Raw genomic sequence first — 15263 nt, forward strand, 5'->3', positions numbered from 1 at the left:
TTCCAGTCGGGTGGCCAAAGTGAGACCCGTATGACAAGTACAAGTACATTAACCCTAGACAGAAACAGAAGCTGAAAACAACAACATTTGCCTGAGAAGTTTGTCAAACTAATTACCCTTGAGCCTCGGTACTGTCACAAGCTATCTCTATGTTACGCAATCGCTGGCGAAAACGCCACTGATATAGACGTCGATAACTGTATCCCCTGGCAGTTACTCAACTTGAGATGAAATAACAATAAAACAATTAATTATATGGGCACCGACAAAGTCAAATTGCCTGTCTGCAGAGTCTCTTTGTTTGACAAAAGCCAAGCAAAACAGTTCGCATGGGCGGCAAATGCATGTGGCAAGCGGCATGCCATTGCCATTGAAATTTGCCATTGCCACTGTCAGTGGCAACAGCAACACAGCAACACAAAGGCAACAGCAACAAATGCAACAGCAACACAAGAGCAGCAAACATAAACTTGGAGATACAGGAAACACACAGCAGCCAAGGCAGTAGATAAATTTGAGCAGCAGCATCAGCTTGGAAACGTGCGACTCGAGTTGCTGCTGTGCAGCAGCAACATTGGTTGGAGCAACAGCAACAGCGGCAACAGCTGGCTAACCACTTGAAGCACTTTCGTTTTCATCTGATCGCCAGTCGGGTGGAAAGCGCCCGTTGGTTGTTGGTAATGTAATGCGCGCATCTTTAAGACACGCCGCATTGTAGTTGCTGCCGTTTGTGGCGATGTTGCTGCTAGTATTGCTGCTGCTGCCGCTGCTGCTGGCATGCAAATGCTGCCCGATATCGATCAGTGAAGTTGTCCGGCCTACCATTTGTCTAATTGTCGAGTTTCTCGAACTCTAGCAGAGCATCCGCCGATCGGAGGGGCACATGTTGCTGCTGCTGCTGCCGCGATGATGATGCAATTGCCATTGAATAACAAGCGGCAACTGCAGCAGAGAAATTGCAGCCCCTGCACTCGCCTGCACACTTGCGGCGCATTCAAGGTCCCGAACTTCGATTTCTCCCGACTCCAGCTGATCTACGTGCCCAGTTTGTCTGGCCTGACCAATTGGTACGTTGCCGTCTTGACCCGCAATGCTTCCGTCGATTGTCATCGCATCGGGCGGCCAGAGGCATGCGTAAAAACTTATTTATATTTACTGGCTTTGCTGTCTGTACTGTCTTTAGTGCTTTACGATTTCAATTAAATGCCAAAGCACACAGCCATTATTGTTATTATTATTTTCGCAACACGGCGGGAAAGTTCCCACCAAAAAAACCAACCAACTAACCAAACAAACAGTCGTCGAGCTGGGGAACTTTTCTTCAAATTGTCTTCGATTGGGCAAGCGATTTGGGGATTTCGAGTTTCTGATTTTGATTATCCGGTGGATACAAGTATTCGGTGTTGCTTGGGTGCTGCAGCTTCGTCCGTCATCGTCAAAAGGCGCCTCTTAATTGAACAACAACGGCAAATGCCGAACAAATGCCAACGCCCACCACAACAAATTGACAGGCAGAGTCTCTTGGCTTAAATGATCAATCGGCTGCACAAACAAAACTTCCCCAAGCCGTTGCAGTTGTTGGTGGTTGTTTGTGTTGTTTGTGTTGCTGGTGTTGCATTAACAACTTCCCCATTGGCTTTGTGTATGTTGCTGTGGTGCAGCAACAAGCAACATGACTTATGAGTTTGTGCATCAACACGGAATTCGAGTCGTTGTAGTTGCTGCCGCTGCTGTTGCTGCTGCTGCTGTTGCTGCTGCTGATGTTTCTGCTAGTATTGCTGCTGCTGCCTTCGTCGCGTAATGAAAACGAAAGTAACTCGCACTCACATACAGACACTCACTACTCACTTGCCCACCGGATCGGGCAGCCACACGCCACATCATTCACTCTCTCGACTGGGGGCAGACCGGAATTATGCGCATATTTAATACTAATCGCAATTAAACTAATCACTTGACATCTTACATTGAAACAGGCGTTGAATAGCTGCCCGCTAATTACTCACTTAAATGGCACACATAACCAGCTAGGAGTAGGGAAAAAATGCACTCCAAATGCCGCAATGACACAAAGTGGCATTCGGGCGGCAATTAATGGGTAGCAAAGCAGATCGAACGGGACGGGGTCCTCTATGATATGTAACATACGAGACAATCCAATGTTGTACGGACCTTTGCAGCCGTTCGCATTTAAATTAGATTAGATAATTGGTGGAATCGTTCGGGCAGCGTCACGAATGTGAGATCAAATGGCTGCGACATCTTATCTAACTATACTAGACGTATCATCATATCATATATATCGCTTACAGCCGCCGAGCTTATTCTAATGTCGAAATCGAGTTCACAGACATCAATAGTTTTCTCACAGCAGAATCGCCGTATAAGCATGCTAAATCGAAAATAGATATAAATAAATAATTATGGTAATGACCCACTTGTATGACTCAATTTTGCAATTACTACAGTTTTACATTTAGTTGGCATTTACAATGCCCTGCTCGCATGCAATCAGCACTTGTTTTTCATTTGGGGTTAATTTGTTATCCATTCAGGCGATCGTAATCAAAAAGTTACAAAATAACTATGGGAAGTTTATCAGTGCTAAAGTGCTAAATGATAATTTAAGCAAATTAAAGGAAAATACTATTTATACCCGTTACTCGTAGAGTAAAAGGGTATATTAGATTCGTGCAAAAGTATGTAACAGGTAGAAGGAAGCGTTTCCGACCCTATAAACTATATATATTCTTGATCGGGATCACTAGCCGAGTCGATCTAGCCATGTCCGTCTGTCCGTCTGTCTGTCCGTCTGTCTGTCTGTCTGTCTGTCTGTCTGTCTGTCTGTCTGTCTGTATGAACGCTGAGATCTCGGAAACTATAAAAGCTAGAAGATTGACATTTTGCATGCAGATTCTAGGAGTTTCTACGCAGCGCAAGTTTGTTTCAAAAGGGTGCCACGCCCCCTCTAACGCCCACAATCGCTTATATACGATTTTAAAAATTTCAATATTTTGGAAAAGTAATAATGCAGTTTTATTGTGTTTATCAATACCTATCGAAATGTAGAAGAAATTTTTTAAATCGGACCATTCGTTAAAAAGGTACGGCGGATCAAAGTTTTTCTCCATCTCTTTCGCACTCCCTTTAGCTGAGTAACGGGTATCTGATAGTCGGGGCACCCGACTATAGCGTTCTCTCTTGTTTTAATTAATGTTTGATATGTCGTATCAACTTTTCCATGATTAATTTAAGTTAAAAATAAAAACATTAATCAAAAACCCAAAAGTAGAACGTTATAAAGTTTAAATCAATGATAAGACATTGAAGAAGTAAAAAGTTGAATCTTAATCAGGAAATAAATATCAAAACAAAGTAATATTTCAGCGTTCATCATTATGCTGATGAATATGGAAATAAACTTGAAGTTATGAAATCTTCAGGGGTATTCAAAGCACAACCAAACATTAAACCAAATAAACCGAAATAATCACTATTTGCTGCCTAATTTATTCTCTTGTATTGCCACTTTCCACGGTAAATGATTTCCGTGGGTTGAGCCGGGCCAACTTACCCTTTTTTCTCCATCGCCATCTCAGCTGGCCATCATCTATGTGGCTTTTGATAGCCCCCCAAACGTCCCGCTGTCTTTTCACTTTCGTTAGCTTGGCTCCGCTTTTGTTGTAGTTGCTGCTATTGCTCTGTTGGTGGCGCGGGGGCATGCCACATCGCAGTCGACGGCGACGTCAACGTCTGCCGCTCTGCCATCGAAACGGTAAATGTTTGCTGGCAAACCCGAGCAGAGCACAGTTGCATTTTGGCGCTCGTCCCCAGCGATTCGCACTCGCACATCTGGCGCCAAAGCGAAAAAAGCCCGAAAGCCAAATCAAAAGCCGTCAAAACACCAAACTTCGCTGAAACGTCGCGCATGCGCACGCGCGCTAAACGAAATCGAAAACGAAAAGCAGCCAAAGAGACCGTTATTATCGTAGAGCCCCTCAGGCACCAGCCAGCATCTAAAGTCGTTATATAATCGAGAGTGGAAACTGGAGACCCGGGCTTCTGGCCAAGTTAAGACAAGAAAAAAATCCGAAACCGAAACTCCAGCTTCTGCGCACAATTCGCCATGTCGTCGCCGCCCAGCCAGCGGACTAATTAATGCGCGGTCGTGGAAAGAAAAGCAAAAGCGGAGCTGGGAGACCTCGTAAATTATAATACTTAAGGCCGGAAAAAAGCGCGATCCGCCTCCGTTCCCAGTTCCCGATCCCCGAGACAGTCCCACCGGAAAAAAATAAAAACCCTCTACCGCCCATTTGACTGGCAGCGTGAAAGTGAAAAGCATCTGGTCATCGGCAGCAGGACAAAGCTGCAGATACAGATACAGATAGAGATACGATCCGTAAACGGCCTCTGTGGGTCAGTCATGCGCGCGATGAGCAGCTGAGCCAGCTGCCCGAGGAGCGGCCACCAAGATGATGAAGCCATCACAATCACAGTCACTGTCACGGTCACAGTCGCGGTCACACTCGCAATGCCACTGGCAGATCCCAGTGTGCCTTCTGCTGCTGCTGGTGCCCTCTTCCAGACAGTTCGAGACGGGTAGGTCTAAAATTAGTGGAAAATATAAATCCCTAATTAAAATTGGATAATAAATTATATCATTTTAGTCACAGCCATATTTGGGGTAACTTTATTCCGTTTTACTGGAATATCTGATAATATTCCAACCGAATAGATTTTCTGACTTTTAATAATCTTTAAAAACTGAGCCTTCCTTCTGCTTAGCATCATCACATCGAAATATTTACCACAGAAATTTTATTTCGTTTAAAAACTCATCATTACTTTTTTATAAAAAAACATTTAAGTTTCCAAATTAGGTTTTACAAGGGAATTCTACTTGATGATTGTTATTTATTCATTAAAAATAATAGCCTATTGCTTTAATTGATATCATCGGTTTTTTTCACGCTTGTAAAGCTGAAATAGGAAAAACAACCCGTAAACGAATCAAAAATCATAAACAAGATTGATCGATTGCATTTGGTATTTCAACACCTCATAATTTAATTATTGCTTTGAGTCAGGGAATAAACGTATTAATCATGATTTTAAGGCTTTATCATCAATGAAAATGTAAATGAATTGATTCAGCGAAATGACACCTAATTAAAATTCAGAAAAATTCAAATACTCCAGTTTTTAAAATTATCATAAAATAAATTACTTAATCATCACCAACCGAATAAATATTTCAGACTGTGGCTGTCGTCCAGCGCGTCGAGGACCGCGGATAATTGCTGGAGCTTCCACGAACGAGGGTCAGTTTCCCTGGCAGGCCTCCCTGGAGCTGCTGCACCCGTCGCTCGGATTCCTGGGCCACTGGTGCGGGGCGGTGCTGATCCACCAGTACTGGATACTCTCCGCCGCCCACTGTGTTCACAAGTAAGTCCATGAACTGCAACTCCAAAGCGTAATAAATGTATGAAATACCCTTTGCAGCGATCTCTTTAACCTGCCCATTCCACCGCTGTGGACGGTGGTGCTGGGCGAACACGACCGCGATGTGGAATCGGGCAACGAGCAGCGCATTCCCGTCGAGAAGATCGTGATGCACCACCGCTACCACAACTTCCGGCACGACGTGGTGCTGATGAAGCTCTCCAAGCCGGCGGATCTCGCCAGGGCCTCCAATATCAGGCGCATCTGCCTGCCCTTCCTGCTGGCCGAATCTCAGGATCCTATCCTTTCGGCAGACGTGTCTCCAGCATCATCGCCCACCGATGAGGATGTGCTCATCCAGCAGCTGGAGCTGGAGGATGTGCCCGAGAAGATCGACAACTTCCTGCGCAGCGTCCAGAGCCGCCGGCGCTATCGGAATGTCACGGCGCCCAGCATGAAGGAGCTGATGAACATGAAGATCCTCAGCAGGATGCGCCAAGCGCTGGCGCAACGCTCCCCGCGCAGTTTAAAACGTTCGCGAAGGCGGAACGATAAGCTCATGAAGCTGGGTCCTCGGAGGGATTTGGAGGATTCAGTGGAGCAGAAGCATCTCAAAGTCAGCGAGGAGCCAAAGGAAATGGCCTTTGTGGACTGCGTGGCCACGGGATGGGGCAAGGCCAATATCAGTGGTGATCTCTCCAATCAGCTGCTAAAAACACAGGTGCCACTGCATCAGAATGGCAGGTGAGTTAATTTACTACTCAATTTCATAAGAAATTAATTAGTAATGGAAGAGCACAAATCTTAAAGATAATATGGATATCCTAGACGATTTTCCGTACCATTTTTTTACACTAATAAAACAATAGTAAGTCCAAAGATATAATATTAAATAAATATGAAATTATTTTTTTAAACCCGTAAAATATTTCAAGTAAATGAAATTTTCTACCTTGATTATCTTGATTTGTATTAAATATTAATTTTTTCTATTTCATTTAAATATGTAATACGAATCTTTTGCTATGTTATTTTTTATCAGTGCAAAAACTTCAATAGCGATTATAAATATTTTATTTCTACTAAAAAATGATCAATTAATCTAAGAAATCTATGATCCACTAATAATGGTTTTTTATGATCTTACCTTTCTGCAGGTGCAAGGACGCCTACGGCAGCTTCGTGAACATCCACGGCGGTCACCTGTGCGCCGGCAAGCTGAACGGCGAGGGCGGCACTTGCGTGGGCGACTCCGGCGGACCGCTGCAGTGCCGCCTGAGCCGCGACGGACCCTGGATCCTGGTGGGGGTCACCTCCTTCGGCTCGGGCTGTGCCCTGGAGGGCTTTCCGGACGTCTACACCCGCACCTCGTACTACATGAAGTGGATCGAGGACACCATTGCCGCCCACTGAATCAAAATCAAAGCGAGGACCACAAGAATTAGATAGCTATCGACCTGTATTTATCGAGTGCAAGCTCAGCTGTAAATTGCCTACTGTTACCGCTCTTAATTTTTAGCCCTAGCTTATAGTTATCGTTAACTAGTACGTAGGCAAGGACGTTCCCTAAGTTGTTTCCGATGAGCACAATAATTTACACCGAATCTTAAGCCTAAATATCACAGTGTTGCCCCTTCTTGAGTTGAGGTAAGCATTCCGATCCTCAGCTGCTCGGTTTACGCCTTGGCCAACTTGGGTATGAAGCTGCCGCCGCCGAAGAGCAGGTGGTGCTGCTCCTCGGGATCCAGCTGAATAGAGGATTTCCGCAGTCCGCTGGCCAAGCTGAGGCCAGCTCCGATCACCTGAATCGTGGTGGCCCCTCGCTCAACCTGATCCACCTTCTGGAACTGCTTGGTGGGTGGCCAGATGCAGAGCATCAGGGCGCTGCACAGCTGGTAAACGCCGGCCAGCAGCATTCCCAAGGCGGCGCTCCACTGCAGCAGCGGGAAGCCCCACTTGATGCCATGGATGAGCAGGCGCAGGCTCAGGCACAGGACATCGATGTTGAGGTCCACCCACAGCAGCGGCAGGATCATGTTCTCGAAGGGCGTCATCATGCGGTTAAAGTTCACCTTTCCCACCACCTGATTGGCCTGCAACCGCAGGTGGGTGCCCTGCATGGGAGCTCCCAGTTGCTGGAATTTGGGGACTGCTATTAGATTGGGCTCCCCCGAATTACTTTTGATTCCGACTCACCGGTTGCACCACAAAGGTGGAGGTGAAACGCGTCTCATTCGGCTGGAGGCCTTCGAATGGCTCCAGTAGACTGGGATCGGCGTGCATGAAATGCGGATACGTAATCGCTAGAGGAATGTCTGGAAAAGTGTAAAATTTCTAGTTATTTAAAAAGTTTATTGTATTAAAGAGGTGATTAGTACTCACTGTAGTAACAGGGCGACACACTGCCGACTCCCTTCTTCAGGCAGCGATTGTTCTTGCAGTAGCACGAGGAGTTGGCGTTGTCCACCTCGCTGTCGAAGGAGTCCGGCTCCATCACGAACTCGTAGGCATCGAGGCCATTGTATGAGGTGGTGCGATTGAACTTCACCGGCAATCGCCGGCAGAAGGTTCGCCTGTACAGGAAGAACTCGTCGTTCTCGTCCATGTCCAGCGGAAAGAGCGTGGCATCGTGACTGCCCCAGATGCGATTGCACATGGTGCCACTAAGGGAGGAATAAAATAGTAACTCTTTCACCTCAAAAGACGGTCCCTTAGCACTTACTTGTTGGCATTGTTGTACTCCCAACCCTTGAAGCCACGCTCTCCATTTATACTGTCTACGGTGTAACCACGAGGAGCATCCGGCAATCTTACACCATATTTGTCCTTGGGTTCCGGCAGGTTCATGTTGAACACATTGCTCTCGTTTCCCTCCCGAAAGAGCTTAAGATAATATAAAATATTAATAATCTTTTAAAATTCAAGGAAGAGAAGAGCAAAACCCACCTTCTCCATAATTCCAAAGCTGGTAAAGTCAATCCAATTGGGCACGAAACGAGAAGCCAGTTCCACCAGGTGATCCTCGTAGCCCCACATGTAGTCGTGGACACTCATCTCCAGCATGGGCTGCGAGTTCAGCTGCCTGGTAATGGCACTCAGCCCCAAGGCGGCGAACATCGACAGACTGGAGGCCAGGGTGGTCACTCCCATCAGCGGAATGTTGGGCGCCCGGATGCGGTCGACCTTGGGATCACCCACCGATCGTTCCGGCGCAAAGATATACTCACGCTTTGGCGTATAGGTGATGGTGTTGTTGGACTCGTTGTAGGTGATGTTGTGGTTGCTCAACACCTCCTTGTAGACATAGGGACCCACCTCCTGCAACTGCAACTTGGTCGCCCTGCCCGCCGTGAACTCATCCACATTGGTGTAGTTAAACATGTACACATTAATGTAAACATCCAGCGGCGGCAGGAGCCACAGGCGATGGAGCAGGGCCCCCGGCTTCAAGCTCAATTGCTGAAAGACAAAATATTACGAATATTGTATTTTTTAATTTGTTAGACTTTATACAGAATCACTGATCTAATAGAACCAACAGAATTTCTATGGAATAACAAAGGTCGGCCTACAGAAATTGCTTTTGTAAGTTTGTAAAGCTTGAATTGGAATTTTCTGTTGAATACTAAGGTCAGTATTAATTTTGCATTTTTAAGTAGTTTACTTGATTGATTGTAACACAAAAAAAATTTACAAAATAATTTGGTAAAAAAAAATCTTCCAAGTAAGTTAATCTACATTTTAGTTCCGAATACCTAAAAATAGCTTATATATCTATTTATAGCATGCATTTTGCGTTGGATTAAATTTAATCTTAATGTGAGTATTCAGATTGGTTGCACAAATACAAGTTTTATTATTTCTCGACACCGCTTACAATTAAGTGATTAAAGTTACTAATTGATACGACAATAACAAACGGATATTACTACTATACTTATATTTGAGTAGTTCATTCTTACCGTATCCAGGATGCTCTGAAGTGGGTCCGCGATGATCACCAGTGACCCGAAGAACAGCAGGGTCATCCCGAGGGCAGCGCTGCGCAGCAGCTCTGCAATAAAATAGATCACCGGGTGAGTTATGGTCATGCGAGCGCCGTCAGCTGAAGTTGAACTGGTTTCCCGCGGTTCCAGTTTGTCGATAGCGTGCGCCCTCCATTATGCCCATCATGCCATTGACCTTGGCGGCGGATTCGATCCGAGATCCGAGATCCCACGTCCGATCGAAGCGAACCGGGTCGGCCGAGATCTGCGACCTACCTCAATGGCAGGAGCAGGAAAGGAACAGCAGCTCCAGGCCAAAATTTAATAAACAAAACGATGACAGCCGGCAGACGATGACGATGCCCAAAAACGGTGGCGGTTCAATGAACGTTCTTCGGTTTTATAATCACAAAAGCGGGGGAAGGTGATGCCTGCACTCAAAACAAAAAAAATTCCCATAATTCTAGTTAACTGCCCTTGCGCTCAGACATTTTTTCCGGCAATTTAAATATATTGTCTAAATTTAAAAGCCATATTATTCGTTTATAGACGCTACTAACACCTACTGCCAACTGGTTTTTAGCAAAATCGCCGACTTTTTAGCATAAAGATAAACAAAAAGTATTTGTTTAATTTATGGTTACACCTTAAATTTTGGAATAGGTTATTTTCCCACTGTCACTGCGACTTGTTGGCTTGATTTCTTTTTAAGGCAATGGAATTTACTAGGCTGAAAAGTGAATTGCGACTGATTGTGTGTTCTGTTTACACCAATTGGATAAGATTGCCGCTCCTAGAAAAGTCGTTAAGATCCAGTTTCACTGACCTTGTTTGGAATATTAATTAAAATTACGGAAGATGGGCAAGGCAATCGAAGCATATCAATCTAGGCTGCACTTCGCCTCATATTTACTTGAAGTGAAATCACTCACTTTACGACCGAAACTCGTTTGTTCTCACCTTCCGCGAAGATTATTGTCTTTGCCCAAGCGATATTCACTTCCGCACTCGAAATCTGGCCGGAAATTGGCCAGAGGTCTGGTAATCCAGAGCGTGGTCGCACCCTATTCTCCTTTTTGGCCGATTTCCAGCGATCATGGCCGCACCGTGAAGAGCACGTTCAGTTGGGGGCGTTCATAAATCAAAAACGCACAATCTTGGCCCATTTATCGGTACAGATCGTTTAGCGAGTTCTCGCAATAAAAACAAAAGCCGAAAAACCCCCACAATTGTTGGCCCAAATAATAAGCGTTTTTCCATGGAAGTAGAAACCGAAAGCGGCGACCGATAGACATGGATACATGGATACTTACACACAAAAAAATTTGCTTGGTAAAATTGACCAACAAAGATAGTTACGTAACTATTAAAATAGTAACGTGTATTTTGTTTTTGCTTTGGGTTTGTGTCTTTGCTAATTGTGTGTATTTTGTTGTTGCGGAATGACTATTTACTTAGTAGAATTGACAATTTTGCTGGTTGGGGCCTGTTTGACAATTATTACAGTTGATTTTACCAAGTTTTTTTTTTGTGTGTAGATACAGATACACCTGCCAAGATCAATGAACTGAACTGAGCCGCCTAGCACGCCCCTAACTCGCTCCAAAATGGCACGATCCCACAGCATCTGCGATCGGCGGTGGAGATCGAAAAGCAAACAGCATAAACTCATTAACAATTTCGCTTTGGTGTCAACTTTGGTGTCATAAATAGGTTCAAGACTTCACAATCAAAACAAACGATGATACATGACAAATTATGCGTGGCGCCGATGAAACCAGAAATCCAAACATTTATTCCATTGATAGGAATTACGAGTGTGCACAGGGAGAAATTGTTTTAAATATATTGGTACAAAGATCTAACATAAGTATTGATCGATTTTCCTGTAGATTCCATGAAAAGTTTAGTAGAACAATATGTCAATATAGTATTTTGAATATCTTGTTTTTTGTTCTTCCTCTATTCTAAAATCCCTTTACTACCACTTAGAACTTAGAACATCATTTTATTTTTAGCTGAAAGGATGACTCTTTTCTAATTATTTGTTGAAAAAATAATATATAATGATTAAAAATGATTAAAAATTAAAATGCTCATAGTTTAGAAAATGTAAAAAAATGTGTATCGAAGATATTTAATATTTTTATATACAAAATATCTAAATTTTTTTCTTTGTGTAATCTCAGATGCTCATGCATATCCTTGCCTTGAGTGTGACAGCCGAAATTCCCGAACCATGGGCCCACCCATAAATTAGGCCGCACACAAAGCGCTCCAAAATTATTCTGCTGCAATGGAATGACCAATGCCAAAATCGACACGCAAAGTGGCAAAACCACACGAAAATCTCCACGGGCTGGCGAAAAAGTGGAGCTCGAATTGCGCAACAATTGCACCGGCAAAGCAAAGTCCGCAGCCAAATCGACGATGACGATAGAAAGATTTGAAGATTGGCGGGCCAAAACATACAAAACACTCTTAAGACACACAGACTCACGGCATCATGAATGAAAGACGCTTGTCTCTCGATCGCAGCAGCAGCAGCTGATTCAGTGAGCTGTGAACTTGTTTGCGACAGCAAAACAGCAAAACAGCAAGGCAGTAGTCGGGATCGGATCGGATATATCAGTTACTAAGTATGAGCTTGACGGCTGACGACCGACGACTGGGCTCTGCCTCTGCAGCGGTCTGAAGTTCAAGTTCGGTGCAATTCACAGTTCGCAATTCGCCGGCCAGCATTAATAAAAACCTGAAAATTAACCCAAGTGCACGGTGTGCTGAAACCGAGATGCTGGAAAAAAAATTAAATAAAAAATATAACTATAAATATGCTTTTGACCAGTCAAAATGCTGACCCACTGAAGTCAAGAATGAATTTGTTTTGTTTCTGACGGAACACCTTCGCCGGCTGACAGGTGTGTGTGTGTGACTTCCGTCAAACGACAATAAATTAGGCAAATAGCCATAACTAAAGCTCTATAGCTGTAGCTGCGACGCCGAGATTCGTACTCGGTTATCCACAAGATCCACCGATACTAATACAAATACTACATTTTTGTTTTTCTAGCAGCATGTGCCGATCGACTGGCTGACTGGCTGACTGACTGGCTAATAGTCGTCGGCCGTTATGACGATGTTTGTGTTTGCCTGTGTTTGGCTAGTGATTAATCCCAGATCTGTTGCTATTTGCTTTTAATCATCACCAAAAGCCAGGCCAAAAAAACCCAAAACCCTTAAATAGTCGCAGTCAAAGTCTCGCGGCAATTAGATGCCCGCCAATAAGGAAAAGTAAATATGTCGCTCGCCAAGTTTACAACTTCCCCGATTCGCAGGCTATAGGCTATGATGATGCTCATAACGAATAACGTATAACGTATAACGATGCTGATCCGATTTGTTCGCCTTTGAAACGGATACTTTACACTGTCGATAATATTGTTATTGCTAATGCCCGGACAATAGCTGTTATTTGCATTGTTTAGCGGGCATTGAGCTGTAGATCGTATATTGATTTATGGCGCACTCGCAGCGGGGCAAATTAGTTGGATCTATGGGTTTGTTCTCGGTATCGGTAGTATCGGTAGGTAATCTCTGCAAGTCATGCGGATTCGGGGGATCTGTCAGCATCTTGTCGAGCCATATCTACATATATCAAGGGGCCAATCTGACCCGGGCTGGGCAATCATCGCGTTCACCTTCAGTTTTCCCAGCGCATTTATGCTGATTGAAATCATCGAACTTCATGGTAAGGTAATACGTGACATTTTCAGTCACAAGCGATTTCATTTCAAATCTTAATTTATGCAAACTTAATTGCACTAACCAGGTCCAGATCCGTTAATACACATAAATACACGTACGCTTCCGAATGACTTTGCCAAATCTGGAGATCAGGAGATCGTACTCGTGTATACAATCATTTGTGTGTACAAATACAAGCTGGTTACAATTAATCTAAAGTGACCCTACTACACAACTGACCTACAAAGTATAGAACCCTTCGCCCTTGGCAGCTCATTTGTTGTTATGCAAATCGACCGATCCGATAGTCTGCCCCCTTTTTTTTTAAACGTCTTTGAACATATGTTAACTGCTTTGGCCAAGAGCTGCGATGGTGACGAATGATAAAAAATAAAACAGAGATATAACACTAGAAAGCACTAATTGATACGATTTTAAATTACTTATTTCGCAGCTCAAATCGCTTTAGTTTAATAGCTGTCGTGCTGCCAAAAATCTTTGGACTTTAGAACCCGAGCTCAGCGAACTGGTCGGCTATTTTTGGTGCCCAGCTACATTTTTGCAATAAATAAAAACTAAATATTTACGCGTGCGGCCAGCTGTCGGTAATTTGGTAATTAGCATTCTAATTTTCGCCGGGAACTTGAATGAGAAATTTCGAAACCGTTTTTTATCGGCTTGATTAGCATGCACGAGCGTTTAAAAATCCATTGCACCATTCCTTCCACATTTCAGCGATTTTAGCGGTCCTGTTTTAGGCGATTTCAGCAGTTTTGTGCAAGAGATCTGTGTTGACATTTTTACGATCGCGTGGGGGTTGTGCAGCAGCTCCCTTGGAGGAATGGAAACGGTGGTCCCCAAGTCGAATTAACTTTTATGGGCCTTTGGCTTTGACCAATGCGGACAATGGTCGCCGACTTAATTAAGCACTGGCCACTTTTGCCTTTTTGGACTGGGCTTACTTTATACTTGATACTCACTTGCATTGCGCTGGTTTTGGTTGGTAAATAGTTTCATTTCAGCACCTAAAAAAATTTAGCTCCGGCGCGATCTGATTTTAGTTTTGTTTTTCCGTTTTTCCCCTTCCTTTTCAACGGGCTGCACTTGATTGAACGGCTGGTTAGTGGGTTAGTTATTTATTGATTTATGACGAAAATCAATTAATTCTTGTGTTATTATTTATGACCGCAAATTAAACTATTAACAGGTCGGTCGCGTTACGGATTGTGATTGTGATTGAAATTCCGATTAGGATCGGGTGAATTTGCATGGTAACCGCAGTAGCTTAATTTGTTTTGATCCGATGCGGTTTAATAGGGTTTAATACGTTTTAATAGGTCGAGTGCCTGATTCCTGGCGATTTTCCACCCGAGAGTCCCGCTCCAACGTGATCCGATCTGGGCCTTAGCTAATAACTATAGCCTGATTCTAATTCGGATTCTGAGTGTTTATATGTTCGCTGGGCTAGAACCTCGCTGCTTTGTCTCGAATCGAACTGAACTGTCACGCACTTCCTATTCTCACAAATTTTGACAACTTAATGCGGCGATCTCGACTGCAGCGGGGACCTTTATATGGACTCTTGGGCCGATCCCCGATCTCTCGACCGATCGAGTGCCGAGTGTCTGGCGGAGATCGGATCGGCTAGCAGTTGGCAGATAGCTAGTGAGCTAGTACTAGCATCTCAACCTTTCCACAACCGGTCCACATTCAAGCCTCTGCTCGGGCTTCGCGCTCGGCTAAAACCGCGCACGCTCGCACTCACTCGTTGGCCAAAACGAAAACCCCCAGCATTAAGTCACTGTTTCTGGGCACTGGCAATGGGAATGGGAATGGGACTGGGTCGGGGGCTATGAACCCCCTAGACAAATGCGAATGCGAACACCCAACCCTCGAAAACCCCTGGGTTAGATAGAACAACATTTAGATGGCTTAGCCATTGTCTACGGGGATCGCTTAGCCCGCAATTGCCTTCTCATAAATTTAATGGCTCAAATGACTCTATTTAATCCAGCGGTCTCTATCTTGGGCACAGCAGACACGCACACGTGCCCGTGCCCTTTTTGCGGCCCGGCCATAAATATGCATGAA

At 44.3% G+C, this 15263-nt stretch overlaps 2 protein-coding genes across 2 annotated transcripts; one reads left to right on the forward strand and one right to left on the reverse strand.

Moving 5' to 3' along the window:
• The first annotated feature begins 3881 nt into the window (after window positions 1-3881).
• LOC108062364 (trypsin-1) lies at window positions 3882-6890 on the forward strand. Its single transcript, XM_017149001.3, has 4 exons — window positions 3882-4599; window positions 5259-5445; window positions 5503-6186; window positions 6600-6890. Exons 1-4 carry the CDS (start codon window positions 4473-4475, stop codon window positions 6853-6855), a joined length of 1254 nt encoding a protein of 417 aa, XP_017004490.2. The 5' UTR covers window positions 3882-4472; the 3' UTR covers window positions 6856-6890.
• LOC108062357 (lysosome membrane protein 2) lies at window positions 6884-14708 on the reverse strand. Its single transcript, XM_017148992.3, has 7 exons — window positions 14153-14708; window positions 9405-9496; window positions 8389-8901; window positions 8165-8325; window positions 7825-8105; window positions 7639-7757; window positions 6884-7577 (listed from the first exon to the last, which is right to left on the reverse strand). The coding sequence occupies exons 1-7, from the start codon at window positions 14187-14189 to the stop codon at window positions 7119-7121; spliced, it is 1662 nt and encodes a 553-aa protein (XP_017004481.2). The 5' UTR covers window positions 14190-14708; the 3' UTR covers window positions 6884-7118.
• Between the last annotated feature and the right edge of the window lie 555 nt (window positions 14709-15263).

Source organism: Drosophila takahashii, chromosome 3R (assembly GCF_030179915.1).
Source record: "Drosophila takahashii strain IR98-3 E-12201 chromosome 3R, DtakHiC1v2, whole genome shotgun sequence".
NCBI lineage: Eukaryota > Metazoa > Arthropoda > Insecta > Diptera > Drosophilidae > Drosophila > Drosophila takahashii.